The sequence below is a fragment of the Aedes aegypti genome, chromosome 2 (genome assembly GCF_002204515.2).
Source record: "Aedes aegypti strain LVP_AGWG chromosome 2, AaegL5.0 Primary Assembly, whole genome shotgun sequence".
In the NCBI taxonomy this organism is placed as follows: Eukaryota; Metazoa; Arthropoda; class Insecta; order Diptera; family Culicidae; genus Aedes; species Aedes aegypti.
Window position 1 is genome coordinate 303,072,252 of NC_035108.1, and position 27,809 is coordinate 303,100,060.

The 27,809-nt window shown below is 39.6% G+C and overlaps 3 protein-coding genes across 3 annotated transcripts; 2 read left to right on the forward strand and 1 right to left on the reverse strand.

The window, feature by feature from the left end:
* The first annotated feature begins 363 nt into the window (after nt 1–363).
* LOC5574493 (cytochrome b561 domain-containing protein 2) lies at nt 364–1,794 on the forward strand. Its single transcript, XM_001655105.2, has 2 exons — nt 364–1,067; nt 1,132–1,794. Exons 1-2 carry the CDS (start codon nt 582–584, stop codon nt 1,642–1,644), a joined length of 999 nt encoding a protein of 332 aa, XP_001655155.1. The 5' UTR covers nt 364–581; the 3' UTR covers nt 1,645–1,794.
* Nucleotides 1,795–11,176: 9,382 nt separating this feature from the next.
* Nucleotides 11,177–12,347, forward strand: LOC5574494 (small nuclear ribonucleoprotein-associated protein B). Its single transcript, XM_001655106.2, has 2 exons — nt 11,177–11,350; nt 11,618–12,347. Exons 1-2 carry the CDS (start codon nt 11,348–11,350, stop codon nt 12,230–12,232), a joined length of 618 nt encoding a protein of 205 aa, XP_001655156.1. The 5' UTR covers nt 11,177–11,347; the 3' UTR covers nt 12,233–12,347.
* Nucleotides 12,348–13,300: 953 nt separating this feature from the next.
* Nucleotides 13,301–27,348, reverse strand: LOC5574495 (uncharacterized protein KIAA2013 homolog). The gene is made up of 3 exons (XM_001655107.2): nt 27,009–27,348; nt 26,324–26,795; nt 13,301–14,728 (listed from the first exon to the last, which is right to left on the reverse strand). Exons 1-3 carry the CDS (start codon nt 27,178–27,180, stop codon nt 13,498–13,500), a joined length of 1,875 nt encoding a protein of 624 aa, XP_001655157.2. The 5' UTR covers nt 27,181–27,348; the 3' UTR covers nt 13,301–13,497.
* Between the last annotated feature and the right edge of the window lie 461 nt (nt 27,349–27,809).

Below are 27,809 nucleotides of genomic sequence, written 5' to 3' on the forward strand. Positions count from 1 at the left end.
AAAAATATTTTGATGTTCTAACTATTCTCTACAGCGACATTTCTCTATTACGGCGGTCCCTTGCGATGTCGTTATAACAAGCTTCGACTGTACAATGCAAATAAATTAAAAGTAAACCTCCATCAATAACTTGGATAAAGAGCTACTTTTAAACCAATTTTGAACTGATTTATATTTCATATTATCCTGTTTGAAGAATATTTCGAAGTTTCATACTATTAAAAAGATTATTTAATATCTTAATTTACTTAGAATGGCCATTACACCCCTATCACCCCATACACAGATGCTCCGCAAAGCAGATAGCTACGTGTAGGTATAATAATGTAATGATGTACGTCTTCGATAGCTTAGCTGGTTCAGGCAAACTGCTAATCTGAGCTGATTTGTGGTGTCGGTCTTTCTTAGAAATAAAAGCAGACTAGTTAGTTTAGATAATCACGCCTCACCAATCTCTTGAGAAATAGTCTCGGCTCCAGTTGGGTTGTAATGTTAGGCAGAAGAAGCAAAACAGCTGAGAGATTAATAGATTTAAAGATTCGCCGAATGTCCCAGTACAACGAATTATAAGCTTTTCGAATATGGGTGAAATGACAAAAGAGCTTCGCTGTAGTGTGTGCTGTCATCAACGCTTTGAAAAAGCCCATCGCAGAACCGATCCTGCTCTTCATCATCAGATCAGAAAAGGGGGTGGACGCGAACAGACGCAAAGCTCATTCGCCGGTCGAGAATCAACCAACGGTGGTGGCAATACCCGGATAAGTGTCATTAATCATACTCGTTTAAAGAAAAAGGGAGATCTACGCGAAAATCTTCTAACTAATGAGTTTCCCTTGAATAAGTTGTGCAATTGTTGGCGCGAAAAAATGAAGAATCTCACAGTGGAATCGAAGGAAAGTCTCGCAGAGAAGCGCACCGAACGAAGTCTCGTAGACACCGCTAAGCTCCTTCTGAATACGTTGAATCATGTCTTCGTCGGCTTTGTCTTCATCTACACTATTTGGGTTTGCTACAGAAACGGTTTCGAGAAGCTTTTCACCTGGCATGTGATTCTTTGCGTGTTCGGGGTAAGTCCTCGGTAATTCTGATTCTTTTAGGACATGTTTATTTCTCATTCGGATTGTTCCGCAGTTCCACGTCCTGATGGCGGAGTCGATTCTGGCCTTCTACTCGAGTTGTTCTTGGGCAGTTGCTCTGACGCAACCACAGCGTAGAACAACCCATTGGATCATGCAGGTCATCGGAGCCGTTTGCATTATCGTCGGAATAGCACTTGAGTACTATTGGCGGGACCGCAATCCGGAAAAGAGGCACTTCAGTACGACACATTCGATACTTGGTCTCGTGGCGTTGATTCTCCTGGTGTTGAGTATGTGCAATGGGCTTGGGTCGCTGTACGCGGTTGAACTGAGGAAACGCATCAAACCCGTCTACCTCAAGTTGAGTCACCACTTCATCGGATTGGCGTGTTTTGTGTTCGGTATGGCAGCCATCGTTTTGGGCTACAATAAGCGAATCTTCAGGGAGAACTCAACTCCAGAGCTGCAATTGACGCTGAAAGTGCTGACGGTTTTGGTTATTTTTCTGAGTGTTCCAGGAGTGCTAAGAACGATTTTTTCGCATGTTAGGAATCTGTTGAGGTGATTCTGGAATCAGTAGTCTAAAAGTGTGACAGTTTTTACAAGTATGATTACAAAATTTAATAAAAAGATACAGAAAATGGAAAACAAATATGAGGTGCTGCTCACATTAAAACCGTTGAAGATAAAATACACTGTGTCAGCATTTCGTTAACAACATATTACATTTCATTTGCTGTAGCATTTCAGATTGTTTACAGGTGAGTTGATTTCACCTGCTTGTAAGAGAAAAAACACTTTCAATTTGCTTAACCTAACTTAACCTACATGTATAACGCATTAATCGTGGCAATAAAAGATTGCATCGATTTTTGTCTAAAATTGGATATTCTATAAATGTTAAAATGGGATAACTTTGACAGTTTTTTGGAAGGAACTATGAAGAGTTTTTGTTTATATTTTTAAAAACAAGTACTGGTATCACAATTATCGATTGCCGTTGAAAACTTGCATAACGATTCATTTAGATTGGACGAATAATTTTTCATATAACTGAAAGTTGATTTTCGGTTTTGGGGTAACTTTGATAATGGGTATTTAAAAACAAGAAAATCGACAATAAAACTACTGATTGGCATCATTGTCGTAGGAACTGGGCTGCGTAATTCTAATATAGACCGTGAAATAGATTTTGTTAGTAAACTAACAGAGTTTAGCATTAGCATTGAGCATTTCGCACAAATTCGTAGGGGGTCGTGGTACAGTCCTAGACCATTGTATGAGGGTTGCCTCCATCCCGTCCGTTATCAAAATCAGAAATTTGGGACTAACTTCTAACTTTTAGACAAGATTGACGCATCCTCCAACAGTCGAGAGCTGTCCTGGCTACGTCCTTGCGAAAGCTGGGGAATGGGAAAGGATGATTGATTGCACACCTACTTAAGAAAGATGCAGAGAACTCTACGACCTCTATTACGGAAGGTTGTGGAATGTTGATGGAAAAGATAGTGCCGTAGGATACGTTCGTTAGACGTTCTAGCCGATAAATGGTTATTGCGGCACTCATTTTAAATCCACATCCAGCGGCGGCGGTAACGCGCAGAAGATGTGCGCGCAATTCAATCGCAACGTCAAAATTCAAGTAGGCTTGGATTTTTTCATTCTTCAAGGACGCAAATGTTTCAAATTTACTAAATCTGAAACATTTGGTGAATTTCATTATCTCTGCGACGGTAAATAATATTTACGCATTGTGATCATGCGCTGCTGATCAGAACAAACTCACCAAATTCCTTTTTCGAAACTCCTCTGCAATCCGTCGCTCCTCCAACAATGAACAATAGCGTGATCCGTAACACAGTGCTGCTCAAGAAAATGCACGAAAAAACGACAAAAAAAACTGCAGTTCATAATCCATCCCGAACCGAGCATCCATGAACCACAGTCATTTTTGGAGTCGACACGTTTAACACGCAGAAGATAAAAAAAAAGAGTCGCGCAAAACGAATTCAATTGCTGGAGCCACCACAGAGCACTCTCAAGCAAAACGCAAGTAAATCGAAAACACTTTCATCACTTTGAAAAGCATGTTTACACAGAATATTTACCCGTGGCATAGCACCATCCGCCGAATCTAATTTTCACCAGTGAATTCTAAAAAAGAGAACGCGGAACAAGGTAAACTTGACACAAAATTCAAAACACAGTAAGAGTTTATAGAAAAATTCACCTACAAAAGTATTTTCAGAACAAACATGGATAAAAACATCATTTATAAGTCTGTATAAAATGGTGGTAAATAAAATTTCTGAAAAGATATAGAATATCCTTTTTGACATTAAATTCAACATAAATCAAACGTTTTTGGAATATAAAAAATATATGTTTCTCTTTTTTTATTTTCAACTTTTGCAGTCAGCTATTTTTACTTTTTAGGGGAAAGGTATTCAATATCGGGAGATAGTGACATGTTTGCTAAATTAAGAGTAATTGTGGTAACATTGTGCTAAAATATAATGTAGCCGGCAGGACTTGAACCCACAATTTCCATTCTGTACACCAGGGGGCGAAAAAGCCAGAAAGAAGGCGAAAGTGCTGGTATGAGAGAAATTGACAACAACATTATGAGTCGTTGTATAAGACACTCATTTTAAAGGAATATTATGCTCTTTGAGGAATTATTTATTTCGCATCTCTATTTGCACATCTTTCACATCACTTAGCATGCCGTTTTCGAATCATGTTAGGCAAAACTTGAAGATTTTCAAGCACAAAATGTATATGTAATGTTTTCAGTTTTTTTGTACCCAATGTGAATTCTAAAATCGACAACCGAGAGTTTCCTAAACTATAACTTTTTAAATTCGTATAAACAAATTTTTGGTTTCCTAAAGGAAAATTTTATTGGTAGTGTTCGGTTTTTTACGCTCAACTTTATCGAAACTAAAGTTAAAAGTTTCTGAAAAAAGATGAAGAAATCTAAATTCTCCTGAGCTTAGGAAAAAATATCACCTCTTTTACCTTTTACCCCTATGGCACTATTTTCTGGATTTCCATCAAAGAACATCTTCAGGATAGTCAAACGGTTTTCCGAAAAGTGGCGGACTCGTCAAGGGCGAAAAGCCACTCAAATAATATTAAAAATATCCAAATTTTCTGAAATATGATCGCTATTTAGTGAAAACTGATTCATAAGCCAGTATTGATCGCAATATAATTGAAAATTTGCAATTATAAAGTCCATGTATTGTTATGGATATGTAAATCGAGGATATATTTTGAAGAGGATCGCTCCAAGTATTCCTATGTGATTTCAGGAAAACGTACACTAAGCATTATTAACAAGACAACACTTCTATTATTTCCTGTAGTATCTAAACATACCTATTTGGTAAAATACCTGTATCAAATTAACATCAGAAAGATCAGAATTAATAAAGTCTTTGACTTATCTTTGCAAGGTCAAAATAACCCCTAGTCTAGTCTTTCTGAACATAAATCATATACGCTTAAAAATCAAAAATAATCAACATTTTCATCACATGTAAAGTCCATTAAATTAGATAGTTTGATATTTTTTTGTTACGCTTATGATAAGACGTAGAACAGAATCTCAACATAGTTTAGCGGTTATTTATTCCAAAAATATAAATTACATATCAGGGGGGCGATTCTAAAATATATTGACCTCGAAGAGGGCGAAAATCAAAAAAGTTTGGGAAGCACTGCTGTACATGGACGCATTACCACCACCATTTGTACTACAGCTACGCTAAGGTAAACTGAAGTATTTGGCTAAAGTCCTTTGTAGCATCCCCAATCGTCAAACCCGTGCGATGATATGGGCATGTAGGTACAATAGTGTTGCGTTTTCTCACATCGACTGTATTCAACGCCGGCAGGTATATATATGGTGAGGGATAAGTGTGGTATATAGGACTAGTAGGATTGTGGGGCTTGGGGATGCTACAAAGGTCATTTGACAGGTACTGGCAACATTGTTTTCAGATTTCCCGAAGGAGGGAAAGAGAGCGATTTTCTGATGACGTCACCATCCGATGGGCAATTACTTAGATCAACAAGGGCGTTGAATACCTCTAGACGTTTAGCATTATATATGGAAATTTCTGACTTTTTTGCTACGATATTTCAGACCAGATTCAAATTCTACTTCTACTTCAAAATATTCGGATGCTTCAAATGTTATAGATTTCAACGAAAATATATCTGGACATGAAGTGTCATACTAACATTCTTTACTTTTGCATTTGTTTTGCTTAACTGATTAACAGACATTATACCAGTTATGGACATAGTGGTTCCCTATTTCGCCATATGTAATTACTTTAATGTCTTATAATTTTGAAAATTTTTGTGTGTCGTAGTGGTTAGATTTAAGATATATCTTGATGTTGAAACATTCAAAAAGATTTAAAATGTGAAAGTTATCAAAATATCACATATGTCTAAATAGGGAACCACTATGTCCATAACTGGTACACTTTCCCTATTATTTCGTTTAGTATGTTGTATCCCTCACTATCACAATTACCTGCATCATCAAAGATACCCCGTTTTACGGTAACTCATTGGTACTATACCAGGAAGGGAGCTTTAGAATCATTTTCAAAATTTTATTTTGAATCCTCTGCAGCGCTTTTTTTCCTGGTACTACAACAGCTAGTCAACATTGGTACAGCAAACAACATGGCTGGTCTGAATAATTTTTCGAAGATCAAAAGCTTGTTCTTAAGACAAAGTTTTGATTTTCTATTGATAAGTGGATAAAGACTTTCTATATATTTGTTATATTTGGCTTGAATGCTCTTAATGTGATTATTGATAATTAAGTTTTTATCTTGCATGAGCCCTAGATATTTAACTTCATCTGATCAATTTATTGAAACCCCTCTCATCGTGACAACATGTCTACTTGAAGGTTTCAAATAAAGAGCTTAGGGTTCATTCACATACTTCATAACGCCAAAAATGATCATTTTTGATACCCACCCACCCCCTCGTAACGCATTTTATATGATTATTTTTCAAATTTTGTATGAGCTGTAACACTTTGAGGACACCCACCCACCCCCTCCAGCGTTAGGGCTTATTCACAAATTTCATAACGCTGAAGGGGATGGGTGGGTGTCCTCATGTTTTTACGGCTCATACAAAATTTGTAAAATTCTCATACAAAAAGCGTTATGAGGGGGTGGGTGGGTGTCAAAAATGGTCATTTTTATCGTTATGAAGTATGTGAATGAACCCTTATGAAATTTGTGAACAGGCCCTTATGTTTTATGTGGGAATATTATAAATTGAGTTTTGGAAGCATTGGGAGAAAACTTCCATTTTTGCAAGTATAAAGAAAAAATATACAAACTTTCTTGCAATCGACTACGGATTACACGTAGGCTTCGTCCTTTGGCGTAGAGGCCTGTGTCATCCACAAACAAAGATTTTTGTTATCCCTGAGGTAACTCAGATAAGTTGTATAATATTGGTCCAAAATGCTTCCTTTAAGAGCAACAGCTAACACCAGATAATTAACCTGAAGTGTACGATTTGACAGATAACTTTAGATTATTCTAATAATGTATGTTGGGAAATTAAAGTTTTTTTTTGAATTTAACAATCAAGCCTTCATGCGAAAACTGTCAAATGCTTTGCTATGTCTAGAAAAGCTTTCCTTAGCCGAGTGGTTAGAGTCCGCAGCTACAAAGCAAAGCCATCCTGAAGGTGTTCGATTCCCGGCCGGGCCAGGATCTTTTAGTAATGGAAATACATTTCGCCTGGGTTGAAGCTTAGCGATGCTTCAACCCAGGCGAATTGACAAATAGGAATAAAATTCTCTGCAGAATGAAAAAGAGAGGCAAATATTGCGCATTTCTTTCACCACTGGACAATCGCATAAGTTTTTACAAGTGCGGAAATGCTAATAAAAGTGCGCGATTGCATCAGAACGTTTGCTGCTCAGAACACAACAACTTACCATCGATGCCTACCACACATCTAATGCATCAAGCAACTTTACCAGGACGCACCATAGAAAGCACTTTGGGAGTCGCCAGTTGCTCTAGCTCAGTCGTGCCATTTGCAGCCTGCGTTGGATTGGCGGCCTCCCAGTCCGCTATCTCAGGCAAGTACAATGATGATCGAGAGCTTTCACTGCCTGATACGAATCAAATTTATAGTAACTCCGGCTGCACTTCATCATCCTCACCATATCTTGACTTGACGTTGGATGAAGTACTCCATGGCTTAGCTGAAGATATCTCTCTTGGCACTCCTACTGCGACCAATGCTGATTCGTCATCTTTTGACATGCGTAGTAACAACGAGCATAGTTTTCAACACCCGGGACGCACAATCCTTAGCACTACGGGAGTCCCTTTGTCCCCCTTCTACAGTCATGACCATGCAGCCAGCGCTCGACAGTCGTCCCGGTCCTGTAGTAGAGTATGGTGAAGGGGTCTCCCAACCTGTGCAGTCAGGCAAGTACACAGAATGTGCTGACAGTATATATACGATGACGATGACGATGTCATACCTTCCAGTCTGCGCATCTACTACCAAAACGTCCGTGGCTTGCGTACAAAAATCGAGTCCTTCTTCCTTGCTGTTACCGAGCTGGATTATGATGTGATTGTTTTAACCGAAACCTGGCTAGACCACCGCATATTGCCAGCTCAGCTATTTGGGAGTCACTACTCCGTGTTCAGGACAGATCGCAACGCTCTAAACAGTAATAAATCGAAAGGTGGCGGAGTCTTGATAGCTGTTTCTTCGCAATTCACAATTGCTGTTCGGAACCTACACCTGTCAATGACCAGCTTGAACAACTTTGGGTTAGGATCCTGTTGCCTGACAGAAATGTGAGCATTGGGGTATTTTAGCTACCACCTGACATGAAGAACGATGCGGATGTTAGTTGTTGTCATTTTGAGTCAATCGCAGCCGTTCACAACAACCTCTCAGAAAACGACTTAATTCTTCAGTTTGGTGATTATAATCAGTCAGACATCTACTGGGCTGCTGAATCGGACAATCGTCTCTCTATCGATCTAGATCGCTCACGTATGTGCCCAGCGAGTTCTGCACTTTTGGATGGGTTTTGCTTCCATGGACTCTCTCAGGTCAACACATTGACGAACACGACAAACCGTACCCTCGATCTCGTCCTCGTCTGTGATACTGTGTTGCCTAATTTCACACTTCTTGCAGCGGCCGAAGCACTCACGACACTTGATGACCATCATTCTGCAATTGAGCTGATAGTCGTGTGCCCATTGCCAGTTACATACGAGATGTCACACGACTACACTGGATTTAACTTCCAAAAAGCTAATTTTGAGTCATTAAATGCCGCATTAATGTCTGTCGACTGGAACCATCTGGATTCGATCCCTGATATCAATGAAGCTGTCGATTTCTTCACGAATTCTGTGCTACAAGCAGTCACGAATAATGTTCCACCGCGTCGCCCGCCCAACAAGCCGCCTTGGTCTAACAGTCAATTACGTCTGCTTAGGCGCCGACGTTCTGCTGCCCTTCGGTGCTATTGCAATAATCGATCGCAACAGACAAAATTGGAATTCAATGAAGCAAGTCGTGAGTACAGGAATGATAATGCTCTACTGTATGCTCGCTATAAACGAAGAACTGAACAGAACCTTCGTACGAACCCAAAACAATTTTGGTCGTTCATAAATTCGAAAAGGAAAGAAAACGGCCTACCGATATCGATGTACCTAGACGAGAAGTCAGCCGACTGCGCCAGCGACAAATACGAACTCTTCGCGGCACAGTTCCAACGTGCTTCCAACAATTTCGTTGCTGCGCCATCGCAAGTTCATGTTGCATTGGACTACTCGTGATGTCTTCAGCTATGAAATGTTTGAAATTTCTGAACGGAAATTAGCAAGTGCGATAACCAAGCTGAAGCCCTCCTACACTCCTGGACCAGACGGGATTCCACCAGCACTACTAAAAAGATGCTCAGCGTTACTTGTACTTTTGGTGAAGCTGTTCAATCGTTCACTTGGATGCCGAGTATTCCCACGAAGTTGTAAAATGTCGTTCCTATTTCCAATTCATAAAAAAGGTGACAAACGTAGTGTGAGTAATTACCGTGGTATTACTTCACTATGTGTCTGCTCAAAGGTATTTGAAATTATCATCAACGACTCCTTATTCAATAGCTGCAAACAGTACATCTCCAGTGATCAGCATGGTTTTCTCCCGAAAAGGTCGGTCGCTACTAACCTCGTTGAGTTTTTAACGCAATGCATACGAGCGATCGATGCTGGTAAACAGGTGGACGCAGTGTATCTGGACTTGAAAGCGGCGTTTGATCGTGTTGACTACGGAATCCTTCTACAAAAACTTCGCAAATGTGACGTGTCTGATAGCTTCATCGATTGGTTTGAATCATATCTCATCAACCGATCGTTATGCGTAAAAATAGGCTCTAATGAATTGAGCTCATTCACGAATTTATCTGGAGTGCCACAAGGCAACAATCTTGGGCCTTTGTTGTTCTCGCTCATCAACGACGCATCTCTAGTCTTACCGCCCGGGACCAGGCTCTTCTACGCCGATGATACAAAAGTCTATATAATCGTCGACTCCTTGGATGACTGCCAACACCTTCAGAGATTATTGAATGCTTTCGAAGCGTGGTGCTCACGAAACTGCATGACGTTGAGCATTGAAAAATGCCAAGTTATATCGTTTAACCGAAAGCGGTACCCTATTCATTTCCAATACACGCTATCTGGCACAGCGATTGAACGAGTACAACGTGTCCGTGATTTGGGCGTTTGGTTGGACGAAGAATTCACGTTCAACTACCACTTCAATGACATCGTTTCGAGAGCAAACAAACAGCTTGGTTTTGTTATGAAGGTAACTGAAGGTTTCAGCGACCCGCTGTGTCTGAGATCCCTTTACTGCGCTCTAGTTCGTTCTATTCTGGAATTTGCCGCGATAGTGTGGTGTCCGTTCCACGCCAGTTGGATTACCCGAATTGAATCTGTTCAGAGAAAATTCCTGTGCCACGCCCTAAGAAATCTTCATTGGCGTGATCCCAGTAACCTGCCTCCTTACGAAGACCGCTGTCGTTTATTGGGGATTGATACTTTGGAGAACAGGCGTTGTGTATCGCAAGCCGCTTTTGTAGCCAAGTTGCTTCAAGTGGACATCGATTCGCCATCCCTTCTGGCTGATGTTAGCATCTACGCTCCGGAGCAAAATCTGCGTAGACGGAATTTTGTCAGTCTCGGCAGTCGGAACACTCTATACGGACAGCATGACCCAACTAGATTATGGCAAGGAAATTCAACGAAATTTATCATCTTTTCGATTTTAACATCACTATGACGACGCTTCGTAATCGATTTGCTGAATACTTTAGACATAGTTAAGAGTGCATTTCATGTAATGTTGATATTTGTTGCTCGTTTTGTTTGTTAGTTTTACTTATATTCATTTAGACAAATTTTATGTCAGATGGATCAAATACAAATAAAATAAAATAAATCGAATCGGTGTCTTCAGCGGGCTTATTCTTCGCAATCCAAAGAAGAAGTGCTCTGAAGACACCAACATGATTCGATGCAATCCCGCACATTTATTCGCATTTTCGCACAAATGAAACCGCACTTCGCAGTCCAGTACTGAAAGAAATACACAATAGAAAATAGTCATGAATTACTAAAATTTAGTAAACTACTTGTGTTTCTGAGTGTAGGTTTCAGTGTATAAGCTAAGTATGCTGTTTCGCTCAAGAAAAGTAAAGAAATTCCTTGACAGAAAGGGTCAAGAAATTTCCTACAGAGAGCCCCCTTTGATGTGACATTTCTTCTCAACTGCGTACTGCGATCAGAAAAAAGTGATTTTCTTGACCATTTCTTGGGAGAAATTTTCCACGCATCGAGATAGGCGATTCCTTTTCTTGTCAGTAGCAAACCGGCCTATAGGCTCGTTAATTTTCACATTATCGGGACCCCTCGCACCTCATTTGTCGATATTTTGATTCGATATTTTTGACATTCTCGCCGCTTTCTCCATTTTCTACCATCAGCTCCCGGACTTTTGGTTTTTTTTTGCTTGTCGTTCGCTCGTAAACCAAACGCTTGTTGAAAAGCTGCCACTTTTGCAGGCGGCCGGGATTCTTTCTTTCTTTTTCGTGTATTTTGGGATTAAAATACCTAATTCATAGTGGAAATTCTAAGTGAATAAGTGCGTCTTGCAAATCATCTGCCAAAATGGTAAGTAAACCTAATATCTTGCGCGAAATTCATGGTGAAATTTTGATTAGAGTGGGTTGACAGTGAATATGATAGAGGTTAGAAAAATTTGCTTGGATCAAAATGGCAGGATTATTGGTAAAAGGTTTACCGGCAATCCATGCAAGTCTTCAGCAAAGATTTGAAGCAAAATTGTCCATTCTCTATTGAAATAAAATGATAATGTTTAAAAGTTCTGAATTCTTTTTTAAACGTTTAATAACAATGTCAACAACATCCCTTTTGCAGACGATCGGCAAGAACAACAAAATGATCCAGCTCCTGAATTATCGGGTGCGGATTGTTTTGCAGGATTCGCGAACCTTCATCGGAACGTTCAAAGCCTTCGACAAGCACATGAACCTAATCCTGGGGGACTGCGAGGAGTTCCGTAAAATCAAACCCAAGAACACAAAGCTGCCAGAGCGGGAAGAAAAGCGCGTTTTGGGATTCGTCCTGCTGCGGGGCGGGAACATTGTGTCTCTGACGGTTGAAGGTCCTCCGCCACCGGAGGAAGGCCTTCCGCGAGTGCCGATTCCTGGTGGTGCTCCCGGGCCCGGAATGGGACGTGTGGCAGGGCGTGGAATGCCGGCCAATATTACTTCGGTTCCGGCCGGATTGCAAGGACCGGTTCGCGGAGTTGGAGGACCATCTCAGCAGCATATGGCCCCGGTGGGACGTGGTGGGCAGGTTTCGGCTCCACCGCAGATGCGGCCAATGATTCCTGGTGGGCCACCGCCCGGTATGATGCCCGGACCGGGAGGACTCGCCCAGATGGCGGGCATGGCCCGAGGTGCTCCACCACCGATGAGAGGTCCGCCGCCCGGCATGATGCGGGGAGGTCCTCCACCGAGGCCGTATTAGGAGGTAACGTCGAGAGGCGCATTTAGGGTAAGGTATTGAAAGAATTTTCCTATGGCATTCTTTTCACTGTGTAATTTCGGTAAGAATCAATAAAACTGGATGAACTAATGTAAAATTTACCGGTCCCCTTTTTAAACGATCGGTTTGAAGAAAACAAATGTTCTGGTGGTTGTTGCAGAGCTGGTACCTAGCAGATCTCTGTTTAGTCTCGATTTTTAATAGACTGTATCTCAAGTCTAGAGTGACTAGAGTTCCCGCATTAATACCAAGTGTTCCGCGCTGAATTGTATCCCGCGAAACGTTCCGAATTTCATTCAAATCATTGTCATGTCCCTCATTTCTAAAGAAGTTTTTATTTACATCAATTTTGCAGATATCGCTTCGAAAATGTACATTTTAACTTTAGCGTTTAATATAAAATAATTACCCAAGATTGTAAGTTTATAACGCTTCAAAATTCAACACGTTACAAGTTCCAATAATGAAGAATTTGTATTCGCAGCATTTTAGTGCACTAGTTTTTTTTTGTTAGATCAGGTGTACTTTGGACTACGTCAAGGATACTTGGAAAATTCTACGAAAAACTATGTGAGTATGATTTTCAGGGCACTATATGAATCAGTTCTAAGATTGTGGAATTCAGTTAGTGATTTTCTTACAAACAAGTTAATTAAGAATAACAGTAATGAATGCTTGCAATAGCAGTAGCAATAGCAGTAGCAATAAAGTTAGGTTCGATTTGTTAATTAAAAACGGTTCGGGTTTCGATTTGGTTGTGTTCCGCCGGTCCAGTCCAAGGTACAAACAAGTATTACATCAAAATTCCTATCAGATTTTTTAAGAGAATTCCGATATTAACACTTTAAGGTGTGTAAGTTTTACCTAATATGTAACTAGAATTTACATGCACGAAATACGCATCAAGGAAAGAGAATCTCCTTCAAGAAGAATGTTTTCACGAACAACTGTAAAATCAAGCCCCAATAGATGGGGTCAAGTCCAAGAACCCGTCCTCAATCCACGAAATGTCGACTACAGGAATTCGGAATTTTTGCAATAAAACTTACATTTTTGGTTTCGCTTTGCTTTTTAAAATATAGCGAGCATTGCACGAATGCCTTTATTATTGCCAATACTTTTTTGTGAATCATTCTCTCTACTGATCAAACTGAAAGGGTAAAACACCTTTTTAATGTACAGTCTCTCTAGGGCAGATTTTGCGAGCGTCGTCTCAACTCTCAACTAAACAGCATCAGCTCCGCATCTCACGGTTTGCTGTATCGGTATCGTAACTTGTCCGGCGGTTCGCAGTACTCCTTCACTATCAGTTTGCAGAGGAACACGTGGAAAACGACGATAATGACACAGATCGAAACCCAGAATAGGGTCGGCAGGGCCCCAAGTGAGTGGCCATGTTTGTGCAGCGCGATCACGTGGTGCTCGTGGGCCGGAGCTTCAACAACCTCTTTGACGTGGAGCGCATGCCGGAGGTCTTCCATGTGGATCTTGTCCGACGTAATGTAAAGGATCGAGGTGAGAGGCTCAGTCAGCTTCACTGGGAAAATGGTTTTCGAAGGACCGAGTTGAACCGGAGGATCGAGACATCCAGCATCGCAAGCGTAGTAGTTTCCGTCGGAGCGATCGAGAGCCACGAACAACACCGCTTTGTTGTCTTCCCGAACCGCTATGGACACGTTTACGTGGGTCATATTGCCATAGTTTAATCGTCGGAAATCGTAGTCTCGGTGCAGATACTTCGGGTGGATGTTCAACTCCAAGTGTTGGTTGCTAAATCGGAACCCACCGAAGCTGAGTACCATGGCTTGAACAATTCCACTAGCTCCTGCCTTGATAAGATTGTGACAACCTTGTTTCTCCAATGTCAGCATCCAAGAGGCCACAACTCCGTTCAAATCTTCCAAGTTGCTGGTTTTCTTCCACAGGTTTTCGGCCTGCAATGTGTGGTAACTGTCGTAACAACCTTCCGCGTAGGTTAAAGCCCTCTCAATATCCTGTTTCTTCTGCACCGTACTAGAAACTTCGTATTCATAGGCTCTGGACTGCGAAATGACCGCATACATAGTTGCGTTGATGTCATTCCCGTTCAAAGTATTCTCCGCCTTGGAAGTACTAATGTGGAATCCCGTTTCCCACAGGCTGTTCCAAACCTTTATATGGTCTCGCTTAAACGCATAATACGCATTATGTTCTCCGTGTTCTGCGGCCTGTAAAGCCTTGTTCATCGCATCGATTGTTTGCTGCTCAATCGTCTCCTTATATACCGCATACTTGTCCCGAGGGATCGCATCCGAATAGTTGATCGTCAGCAGCAGTTCCAACTTAGTGGTTCCACGTTTTTTCAGCGTCAGAACGCGGGGCATCTTACGAGCCACTATGCAGACCACGCGAATTCGCTTATCGTCATTTCCAGTCGAAACGACGTCAATCAGTCCCGTTATCACCTGGTACTCCAGGATAGTCGAACCGTGCTGGAGTCTGAAATGATAGGAACATTCGGTCAAATTTCTTAAAATCTCAAATCAGAGCGGTAATGATTTGACGGTGATTATAAACGATCAAATTAAAAATTCATTAATTCTTTGTCTATGTTCAGGGGTCAATAAACATGATTCCCGAGCACTTTGCAGGGCACACGTAACCTGTTTTTTTTGAGGTAGCCTCGAAATTCAACATGTTTAGTGCTAACAAGGTAAAAAACTAATTCTTCTATTCAAAATCAAGATTGTAATTGTAATTGCTCAATCCACACCCTGGCAGACAATTATCCGCCCATCTAGACACGGGCTGGGTGAGGACCTACCAAGCCTCCCCCGTTAACATGTCCTATACCGTTTAGCACACCGGGATCTTCCACAAGCAGGCGCCGGAATTAAAGCGGTCCCACAAGCTTCAGATACATTAAATAGATTTAGTCCCTCTGGCACTAAACCGAATGGCGCCCTCCGCTTCACCACTAGTACTGCTTCCCCACACGCCAAGCACAATATCGAAAGTAGTGCGTTGTATAGCAAATACAGTACACCACCTCCGACACTATGCCAAATGTACAGGAAAAACAGCACCAGTAAGAAAGCGGAAGGCGCACCACTCGGTTCAGTGCCAGAAGGACTATAAGTATAACGAAGAAGAAACGAAAAGATAGTAGAGTTGGTTCGGTTATTTGATTGCTGAAACGAAAAAAAAACAGAAAAAACAGAAACAAAGTGTTAACATTAAAACGGGGTTTTATAATTGATAAATGTATCGATAGTTTCTCATCTGTTACGTTTCCTTATCGTAGCGCTGTCGATTTTTCCATCTCCAGGGTGTTCGTCTCCGCTCGAGCAATGAGGACCATGATGAAATGAGAATATAAAAATGTGAGCATTAGTGTTGATCTAGTAATAGATTAATTTAAACTGCTTTTCATGTGCTAAGTAACTTGTAAACTCCTACTCAATTATGTTTTGTTGGCCTACACGTTTTATTTAGATACAATTTTTATTTAGAAAACTATTTGGATCCGAGATTTTAGGTGCAGATTGAGCATGTTTGATAAAACAAGCATCCTGTTTTCAGTTGAAGAATGTTCAAGAAGTTGATGATTCTGTTATTTATACTGGCTACATACAAGAATTCACTATTGATGTAATATATGGATATTGAAAGTTCCAACGCGCGATTATAATACTTCAGTTTTCGTGCTGTTGTATTGGTGTAAGTAGTGGGAAACCAATCAGTTTGGTGATTCTAACGGTAACAAATAGCAAGACGAAAGGAAAGTTGATAATCTATCATCATTATGATTTCAGTCCTAATTTCATGATCCGTTTAATAAATTCCGCGTATGATTCGGCAATTTTAACAATTTATACATGTGTATTCGAATAAAACAGACTACGGGCATTTATTACCTGTTGCAAGGTTCCTAAGTGATCAGATATTTATCATTTTCTACAGCCTAATTTAATAATACCTACATTGGGTTGTAACAAAAATTTGATCTTGGGATGTTGATTTGCCTCCTAATCATAGTTTCGACAATAGTCACATGCTTACTATCCCTTATGGCAGTGTTGTTGATTCTATTGTCTATCGCTCATCAGTTTCGCGCCACCCGGCAGGGACTTGGTCCTATGTACCCAATACTCTGCTGTGTCTTAACTTCACGCAATACATTCTGTAGATGTGTGATACAGTTTGCGGAATATTATGATTTATCACTTCGTTCAGATGGAAAATTCTGTTATGGTACCATATTCACATATCAGATAACTCCCACCTGGAACGATGTAATACATCGGAGACATGTAGATTCAGATGTATGTAGACGATCTATGCCTAGTTCGGCTCTGATCGACAGGCAATCAGTGTATTCAGTTTTTCAACTAGCTTGAAGCGATGAACGTATCAAGACAAGCTCTCCACTATATCTGCTAGCAATCACCGGTCGTCGATAGACATTTCGGTTCTTTTCTGCTAAAGAAAGACCCGATTGTATGCCAAAGACTATGGCTCATGCTTTTCAATACAGCTGGAAAAACAAGAACTACACCCAGCACCAAATAGTACGTAACTATGAGGCGGACCGGAAGGTTTGATAAGCAATCCCCACCAACAAGGTAAAAAACTAATTCTTCTATTCAAAATCAAGATGACGTCAAAATCCAAGATGGCCGCCAGATTTTTTAACTTAAATTAATGCTCTTATTCTTCACTCGACAATGATTAATGCCGAAAAATCCCCCAAGATTTAAATTTAGTAAAATTTTAGATTACGAATTGTATCATAAGACATCTTTTTGGTGAAAAAAAATCAGAAATTCTACGGTGAATTCTTGAATTTTCCAACTGGAATTTAGTTTTTGTTGTCAAATTCGGTTTGAGCTAAAATTTATTTAGAAAGTATTCAAAAACTTTTTTGTGCATTTTTTTATTGTTTTTTTTTTACTACTGTTTTTATTGTATTTTTTTTTGACTGTAGTAGTTTTTGAACAAAAATGGAGAATGGATAGATTTCTTGATTTTATTTGTGAAAGAATCCCGGGATTAACATTAAAAAAATGTGAAAAATTATAATTGAATACATGATGGAATTTCTGTAGAAATTCTTTGAGTAATTCAAGAACAGATTGCAAAATCTTTTAGCAAATCGATTAAAAAAAATACTTGGAGCATCACCCGAACAAAAAAAGAAAGTCTCTGGAAAAAACTAGGATGAATATCTGGTGAATTTTACGGAAGAATCCTAGAAAAAAATATATAATATTTCTAAATGAATGGGTGTTTTCTTGGATATTGAGGGTACCTTTGATAACTTGTCTTACGATGCCATATTGGAAGCCGCACGAAACCACGGGCTACCTACCAATTGGATTCATCAAATGCTCAAAAACCGACAACTCTTTTCGACATTGCGTCAAGCAGCGATTCGAAATTTAGTGTTTGCGGATGTCCCCAATGGGGAGTCTTGTCACCACTTTTGTGGAATCTCATGGCAGATACGCTATTCAAGCTACTCAATAATTGCGGTTTTCCTACTTATGGATATGCCGACGACTATCTAGCTTTGATAGTTGGTATGTGCATAAGCACCCTATTCGAATTGATGCAAAGTGCTCTTCAGGTAGTCGAGAGTTGGTGTCGCCAATATGGCCTTTCGGTTAACCCGAATAAAACATCTATTGTTCTTTTTACGGACAGACGAAACCGCGATGGATTTCGACCTTTACGTCTTTTTGGCACTGAGATTAATGTAACTGATCAGGTAAAGTATGTCGGAGTCGTTATAGATCCCAAAAAATCTTGCATGGCCTTCGGTCAATGCCGGCGAACCTTTGGTAAAACTTGGGGCCTCAAACCCAAGTATGTCAAATGGATTTACACAACAGTTGTTCGACCAATATTGGCACATGGATGTGTGGTGGCAAAAGGGCGAAGTGAGAGCAATCCAATCAAAATTGGGCCATCTCCAAAGGATGTGCTTGATGGCGATGTCTGGTGTGTTCTCTACAATTCCCACAGCAGCGCTCGAGGCCATTTTCGACGTTGCACCACTACACATACATCTTAAGCAAGGAGCACTTTCTTGCTCTTACCGTTTATGGGTAGGTACTGTATCTACTGGAGAAAAATCCAGTGAATCGTAGATCTACACACACTTCGTTGTTTCCACTTTTGATGAATTGGGACAAAATTGTCCTTGCTCCAAGTGATCTCACAATTGCTTGTCACTTTCCTTACAGGACATTTATCACACAATTCCCTTCACGGGAAGAGTGGACGTCTGGCTATTTAGAAAGAAGTATATCAAACAATATAGTATGTTATACTGATGGCTCCCTTCTTGAAGGTAGAGCTGGTGCAGGAGTATATTCTCGTGAGCTAAGGTTGAATCAGTTTTACTCACTTGGTAGAAACTGCACCGTTTTTCAGGCGAAAATATTTGCTCTTATGTGAAATCAGCACTTCAACAGAGCCATTTATCTAAGTATCATTATCTAAGCCATTTATCTAAGTACCATTGATACACAGCTCGATTTTGTTCAAAAAATAATCGAAATAGATAGTTTTGCTTGAAATTTAAACCTTTAACCTTTTGTTCCTATAGTAGCACTAGTAACAGAAACTATATTTTTATGATTTTTTTTATTTTAATAATTGATCAATTAATAACTTTTTTACATTAATCGAAAGCTTTCCATACACACTTTAAAGGAAAAGTATATAAGTTTTGTGAAGAAACGATTTTGATTTGTATTTTGCCTACGCCTAATGAAGCTAATGCTACTAAAGGAACAGAAATTAGAAATAGTGATACTATAGTATATATAGGCACATGTGTTCCTTTAGTGGCACAAGCCATAATAAATACACAAATATGAGTTTTCGTAGTTTTCATATTTTTTCCACAAAGCCAAGATAAAAAGCTTTCAGATGATGTAAAATTAATGCCGCTGGCTTCATTTTTCGATTTTATACGAATATTTGTTCTTAGCTATGCGGCTATTGGTACATCGACCCTAATTACTGAGGCGTCCGATTTGAAAACGGTCTTCGGCAAAGTTGTAGCTGATGAATGTATCTAACAGCATCAACGTAGCTCTAATCCCCAAGAGCACATTGGCAAACACTACGACCGATTGAATGAATTGGTTGCTTTTTCTCATAGTATTTCCCATATAAACTTTAGACGGCCTATGCAGTCTCAGTTTTCATCCAAATGAGTTCAAATTTTGGGAGGACACTCAGAATTCCAATTCTAGAATGAGCAGTGTGGAACAAAAGAGATTTTTTCAACCACTCTACTGGCCATTTCTGATTAGCTCAGAAATTCTAAAGAAACTTTAGGGAAGACCTGTTGAATAATAACTACTGAAATTGGAAATGTTACCGAAAACTGGCAAATAAATTATTGGAAAAACGCTAAAAAATACGGAAATAATTCATGAAGAAATCTCCGTGGTAATTCTCAAAAGAACCTCTTGAAACACATGGTTGAATACTTGAAAAATTCGTGTAGGAATAACAAATGATATTACTCGTGAGTTCTTTGGATGAATTCTTGAATGTCTTTTTTTACGGAATTACACAAAATATGAAAATTAAAATTTACAAATATAACTGATGGGCAGCGATATGAGACAAAATCACAAAAAAAAAACGAATCAAATCTATTCAAACTATGAAATTGGTGGAAATCGTGATTATTGCGCTTCTGTAAAACAAGAATTGGCTCCAGAAAGAAATCCTAGCTGCCAGATATCCGTTCAAGCTGGAGATTGGTCACTCACTGGTGGAGACCAACCGATCAGCGTGATCGGTTGTCTGGTTCTTCAGATTTGTGCTATTGAAAATTTGAGGTGTGGTTTCGATTCATCTTTACCTTAAGTCAATGGTTTCTTTAATATCGAGTTATGGAGAGTTGATCGTAATGAATTTTAATTAGAATAAATCCTTAACCTTCCGCGTGATCGGTCATCGCCAGAACCACCGCGCTGATGCTCTATACTAAAAGCGAGGTTTTCCCATCTGTTACGTATTTACAAAATACAACAGCGCGACCACTAGTTTTTTTTAATCTCCTCTGCGATAATTGAACAAAACAAAAATTAAGAAATTCCCATCCACTGCTCACCGTGTATGAGTCTTACGGCAATGTGTTTTAGAACCACGAACAGTATCGTGATTGACTTAGTACATTAGTACTTATGACAAAACACACATACCATAAGGCAAATAGGGGCAGTACGGTCCACTTGAAAATAACAATTCACTACAAACTGAAACCGATTCATTAACGTTTGCTATTGTTATTTATTTTCAAGAATAAGCTTAAAATTGTGGTTCGAAACTTTTAGTATTTTTACCGAAAATATTAATACAGTCGAAGCTCGTTATAACGACAACTTTTATAGCGACAAAAGCTCTCTATAGCGACATTTTTCGGTCCCTCGAAAAATATTTTGATGTTCTAACTATTCTCTACAGCGACATTTCTCTATTACGGCGGTCCCTTGCGATGTCGTTATAACAAGCTTCGACTGTACAATGCAAATAAATTAAAAGTAAACCTCCATCAATAACTTGGATAAAGAGCTACTTTTAAACCAATTTTGAACTGATTTATATTTCATATTATCCTGTTTGAAGAATATTTCGAAGTTTCATACTATTAAAAAGATTATTTAATATCTTAATTTACTTAGAATGGCCATTACACCCCTATCACCCCATACACAGATGCTCCGCAAAGCAGATAGCTACGTGTAGGTATAATAATGTAATGATGTACGTCTTCGATAGCTTAGCTGGTTCAGGCAAACTGCTAATCTGAGCTGATTTGTGGTGTCGGTCTTTCTTAGAAATAAAAGCAGACTAGTTAGTTTAGATAATCACGCCTCACCAATCTCTTGAGAAATAGTCTCGGCTCCAGTTGGGTTGTAATGTTAGGCAGAAGAAGCAAAACAGCTGAGAGATTAATAGATTTAAAGATTCGCCGAATGTCCCAGTACAACGAATTATAAGCTTTTCGAATATGGGTGAAATGACAAAAGAGCTGATGTTTTCATTGAGACGGGGTTGGTGGTCTGATGGCTACCGCTTCTGCTTCATATGCAGAAGGTCATGGGTTCAATCCCAGGCCCGTCCCTTTCCTCGTACTTTGTAGTTGTATATCTCTCACTTGCTTCTATCTTCCATTCTAAATATATCACACTCAAACTATTCGTTCATAGCAAACGCTAGAACCAGAGACGGACAAGAAACCGTTTCCCTAACGCTTCCTACTTCCACGCGCACGCCTTTCTTACGCCTGATACATAGGCAGTCCTGCTAACCACAAAAGCAAACCTCTCTGCCATGCCTTTCCCCCAATCCATACACTCCCGCATGAACTGACGTGGATGCAGTGGAATATACGGTCTACGTGGGAGTCAGTTCAATGCATCATCAATTCCTCCCCCTTCCCCTCATTGGTCAGCATTCTGACGTGGCAGGTGCCATTGTTGCCTAAAAATAGAAGATCACCAGCACTTATACACTGAGAATGCCTGTTAGTCCCAAGCAGTCATTCGGTTGGTTCCTTGTGTAAGTGCAGCTGATCTGGCGATACTGGAGTGCATCCACGGGCGGCCAATCAAGCTCAAGCTCAAGCTGTACAGAAAATTATGTTTTCATTGATTGCACTCGCCATATACGATAACCGTTCATTTCATAGGGTGAATTCCATTGCTCACCCAGTTTTTAAAGCCTGTCTTACGCAGTTTTTTTCTCAGCTTTCTGATGATGACCTCAGAATTCCAAACGTGTGGTCCGCTAATGGTGAAAAACGGTTTTCTAACAAAATTCAAGATGGCGGCCAAATTCAATATGGCCGACCAAATTGTTTTAGACTCATATGAAAACTATATCCTTCCTCTATACGATGCCACTAAGTTTGCTATGTGTTTCAAGGGAAATATGAGACATATCATATGGGCTTTCTTGCAAACTGTTTAGCAAGCTGGCGTACGAGGGGTCCACCAATTTAAGAAAACCGAAAGGACCACCCTTTAGTTTTAGCATATACTAGCGATCAGTGACATAAAATTGAAATTCTAACGATAGGTGCCGACGGCAACCTGGTTTCAGTAAGAATTGCTCCTATACATTCTGAATTTAAAAGTTTAATATAAATAAATATAAGACGTGATGATTGATGCTCAAAATACTGGCTTAAACTATAATACTGATTTGCATAACACTAGTAAACAGATATTAAATAATTTTTGTTCAAAAATATCGTTGCATTTTGAAAAAGCTAAAAAAAAAAGTAAAGAACATTTTGCCTGCGAGGCTTTGGAAATCCCTTAGAGTTTGAAAATGAATATTTATAAAAAATAATTTGATATTTATTAATTTGAGAAAATTCAAAAGGTGAGAGGACACAATACACGCTGAATGTGAATTGCTTCTCCCGTCCGTTGATTTGGGGCTAATATCTACTTTTAAGACAAAATTGATGCAATCTTCAACATTTGAGAATCAATGCCCTCTCCGTGACACTTGAAGCAGGTGGGGAAGATAGGAGATGATTTGTTAGATATTTTACTGAGAGTTGCAAATACATCTTAACATTCTATGAAGCAAAATTGGATTTATGTAAAAAATGGTTTTCTCGGATTCAACAGTAACAGTCTGGGAATAATCTATTTTTTTAGTGTGCAGAAATAGCCTTTGTATCACCAATCTTGATCATATTCGAGAAATTCCCTACATATGAAATTTGACGGTCGAAAACATAAATTGAAAATTGCTACAAAAATAAGTGAGTAACTCTAATTTTCATTTAACAGACGGGAGGTCTCAGAACGGCACTGTTTCCTGCAATACGGTTCTCCAAAATTGTTTAAATTTAAACATTAATTACACTGCGGAACACGTTTTTGTCTCAAGCATCAAAACATCGCTATCTGAGAATTGAGGTCAGGAAATTTCTGATTTCACCACAGTTGCTTCTCCACATCTCGATGTTCCACATATCGATATCTCTCCCTATGTCCCTTCATTCTGCATACATTTTCACTCTCCATATCTTGATATCCTCCTTATCTCGATATCTCCCTATCCCGATGTGATTTTCATTCAGACTAGATTTCAGGGATTGAAAACAATTTGCAAAGACGAAATTACGTCTGTTTGTTTTTAATTTTTCTGGTAACTGAGTGATTTTCAATCTAGTAGTCATCAAAAATTTGTTCTATGTCTCGATCTCGAAGGTCCCCCCGATATCGAGATGTGGAGAGGCGACTGTAGCTCTAAATAAAACAAAAACATGCTTTCATATGCGAATGACTAGATTGAATATTTTGTGGATTTAGTTCAGCCTTCAGTAAATGTCATATATACAAATTGAAAAATTATTTTAAAATGCAGTCTTCTGTTGACTAGTCACTTGGAATATTCAGAACTATCAAATGAAAATAATAAACTCTGGGGATACCAATAGGGGAACTGGGGGTAATATGCCCATAGGGGGCAAAACGCGCCACCCTCGATTTGGACGAACGATGTGTTTTAGAATGCTTTTTTTCACCCTGGATCATAGAAAATGGATAAAAATGCTTCTATTATGTTTATGTGTTATTCTCAAGAAAATCGTTAAAAACCGTATAAAAACATTTTTCACTGTTTTCGTTGCAATTTTGTGCGATATTCAGATCATTTTTTAGGTCGATAAATAACCACATTTTTGAAACTATCGCCGAGAGCCAACTTGTGCACTGTCATAATTTGTATTACATGCAAAAAATATGTTAAATTTGTCCTAAAAAAGCTTATCGAAGGACCTAAACTTTAATCAACTCTGGGGGCAAAACGCCCATTCATAACACAAAACAGCCGTTTGAATTCTAATTCTACCAAACGTAATGCCACGTTGAAGTTACGCACAAATTGGAACCTTACAAATGCACATTTTTCGCATCAGCATGTGTATACTATTATTGAACAAAAACTTCTAACGCCCGGATGTATGCAACTTATGACCTTTTTGAAAAAAATCTGAAAGAATCTTCGGTGGAATTCCTAATGTACACTCTCTGAGGTAATTTCTGCGATTATGGCCTTTTGGTGCGTCATCACAAAATGGCTTCTTCCAAAATCATTAACATATTGTTATGATAGTATTGGTATTTGCAGCATCGATGAAATATAACTGCTTATCACCTGATTTAATGGATAATTTATGCGAAGAAAAATGCTTCAGGTGGTATTTCAATATATAAACAACACTTTCAGATACAGCATTATCAATTTAGCGACAATATACATGAGATTTATATTCTCGAAAAAAATCTCCGATTTTTTGCCGCATTTCATTGCCTCACACAACTACACTTGTAAACAGAAGGTGCTTACCTTTTCCATTGTAATTCTGCAGCAAACATTTGTATTTTGGATTTTATATTGCGTTCACTACACTTCCACTAAACAAATCTTTCATTCACTTTCCTTAAAGGAACACATTTCAAACGGGAATCAAATATTTATACTGCTTCGCGTTGAAAAATGGGTTAACCAACGTGCGAAGTTTGATTTTTGACCAACTTCGCCGTGTCGCAACTCGATTCTCAATAGTGCGCATAATACACACGGCGGAGGGCATAGATGCGCACTATAGCAAAGTGACTCGCGACACGGCGAAGTTGGTCAAAAATCGAACTTCGCACGTTGGTTCACCCATTTTTAGTCGCGAAGCAGTATATAAAGTTTTATCAACCGCAACACTCAAAACTATTATGGCGGTGGTTTTCACTTGCTGCGAATCGACGCCACCGCCGCACACTGAGACATGCCTGTGTTTATAGTCTAAAATATCCAATTTTTTTCCTGTTGTATTAATTTTCAGTACGGAAAGGTTGGGCAAAGCATAGAAACTTAAAACTCATACGTTGTTTGTTTTTCGATTCTCCCAAATTACGAAAACCATCTCTACGAAGCATAAAATCATACCAAGAGTTTATCAATTTGGACCACCCAAAATAATTGAAAAGCTCCACAGTGCGATGCGTCGGGACGCGTCTATCGTGTGTGCACAATCATCGCGATCGATGAGCGCAGTGATGTCAGAGTTGCTATCTGTAAAATCATAGCATTTAATGTGAATTGATCACAAAAATCATTGAAATTTTATTAAATCAGTGATCTTGTGATGGAAAACTATTTGCAAAATGATAAGTTTTTATAATATGCAGCAAATGTTCCGAAAACAAGCATATAACAATTGCTAGAAAAATCTGTCACCAATCACCTGGCAACACCGTCATCCCCTGCAAACCTAAACCGTACTGATGCATAACAAAAATATGCGATAAATTCAATTAAAAACAAAGAAATTCCGTTGCCCTTCATTAAATTTTAATGTTTTCTTTTGATATGTACGATTGAAGAGTTGATTTTGATTTCCAATACTCGTCAATCTACTAAATTTCCCATGTGTTTACATAAAAATATGCTAAACACAAATGTTATATTTTTTGTTTGTTTGTTTTGAAAATATACATGGAAAGGCGACACTACTACTATTACATCAATGATGATTCTATTGTGCTCTGCAAGATAAATCCACGTAATACGATTATCTGAAAATGTCGATATACCGTCGCAGTGATAATGAAAATCACCAAATGTTTCAGATTTAGTAAATTTGAAACATTTGCGTCCTTGATGAATGAAAAAATCCAAGCCTACTTGAATTTTGACGTTGCGATTGAATTGCGCGCATATCTTCTGCGCGTTACCGCCGCCGCTGGATGTGGATTTAAAATGAGCGCCGCAATAATGATTCTTTGAGTTACACGCCGCTTCACCTTATTCTTAAAAAAATAAACAAATCAAATTCTTGAAGGTATTCGTGGAGAAATTCTTTAAGCAAGTAAACAATCACTAGAAGAACCCCTGAAGAAATCTTCGGAGTAATATCTGAAGGCAACTTTGGGCAAATAATTCTAAACGACTATTATGCCAAACAACTGTCATGCTAAACGCCATTATGCCAAACGGGGTAGAGCCTATAGAAACAGCTCAACTACTATCACCCTTCTAACTTACTTCACACTCCGGGTGACGGCCGTTGGCCAATCTGAGATCCTCGGCACGACCAGTTCCACGTCCACCAGCTGATTTTTGGTATTGGTGATCTGAATCTCCTGCACCAGCACCGATGGCATCGTTCTGTGCGCATAGTACTGATACGACACAAAGTAGCCCTCGGAGAAGCACTGGAACCGGTGGACAACGCCGCTCAGATATTCCACCACGGTCGCTTCCCGATGGGTTCCCATCCCACCGGCGGCCACACTCACAATCGGATGGAAGTTCACCGGCTGGAGCAAAGCCCGCCCCCGGAATATGTGCAGATTGGCATCCGCCTGGATCTCCAGCCCGAACATCCCATTGCCTACGTACGGAACGGCATCGTACTCCTGGGGGAAGATCGGCTGGTGCCGGATGTTAACGTTGTATTCCAGCTGTTGCAGGTAGAAGGGGGTCAATCGGTCATCCATGCATCGCCCCGTATGATCTAATCAAAGAAAAAAAACTTAAATACAGTGGATTCAAACGACAGTATTTCGACGGCTGTCAATTTTCAATGTATTAGAAATTTTCCAAATGCGCGGAATTAGGGTACTTTACGGTATCATTTGGTAGTTTTTTACCAACTTGATGTGAAAACAGTGCCCTCCCTGTACGAACATGAAATTGAGCCAACAGAGCTCCTCTATCACATCCTTACCTTTGATCGGTTCGTCACTCCCGAACAGCCACCGGAGGAAAGACGGTCCAATATACAGGAGGAATACGGCCACCACAAAAAGCAGGGCAAACAGTTTCCGGTAGGAGATGTTGCCGTCGAACGTCCGTTTCAATCGACGCGTAAATTCACTCACGTCGAATTTGGGGCTCATTTTATTGAAATCACGAATTTGGATTATTGCGCGATAAATGATCGGCCACTGGCAGGAAAATTTCTGTTCATGTTTTTCTTTCAGCGACCAGCACTTGAAGACATTTTTTTCACTCTTCGATGTCGTATGTTTTTCGATCGGTCTTCTACTTTATTTTCACACCTTTTCGTTTTGTTTTTGACACTTTTCTTGCGAAACCAACCTGTGACTGAAATTCTTGCGTAACTTCTAAAAATGGTCCATTGCACAAAGGTCCGAATCGACAAAGAGACACCCATCGTACACACCGGAACATGCCGAACTCTGTGCAGAAATTTGTTAAATGCCGTGATTCTTCCTCCAACTCAATGTGGAAAAACGCATTTGACAAATCAATTGTGGAAAACCATGCTGCACCATTTAATTCTGCCAAAATCTTTTCCAATGTGGGCATCGCAAACGGTGTTCGATAGATGCAACGGTTCGGGCCCCTCAGATCTATGACAAGCCGAATGTCTTCTTTGCCCTTCGGCACAACGAGCATAGAAGAGCAGAAAGATGTATCCATTCCCTCCTCCACTGGTTCAATAATATTCGCTCTAACCAGTCCGTGAATCCTTTCTTCTACCAAAGGTTTAACAGATAGAGGG

Bases quoted from the DNA above. Each gene is read 5' to 3' on its own strand.
- LOC5574493 (XM_001655105.2), top strand. From the start codon at position 582: ATGGGTGAAATGACAAAAGAGCTTCGCTGTAGTGTGTGCTGTCATCAA. The intron at 1,068-1,131 runs GTAAGTCCTCGG...ATTGTTCCGCAG, and splicing joins TGATTCTTTGCGTGTTCGGG to TTCCACGTCCTGATGGCGGA.
- LOC5574495 (XM_001655107.2), bottom strand. From the start codon at position 27,180: ATGAGCCCCAAATTCGACGTGAGTGAATTTACGCGTCGATTGAAACGG. The intron at 26,796-27,008 runs GTAAGGATGTGA...TTCTTTGATTAG, and splicing joins GAGTGACGAACCGATCAAAG to ATCATACGGGGCGATGCATG. The intron at 14,729-26,323 runs GTAAGTTAGAAG...CTATCATTTCAG, and splicing joins GCCGTCACCCGGAGTGTGAA to ACTCCAGCACGGTTCGACTA.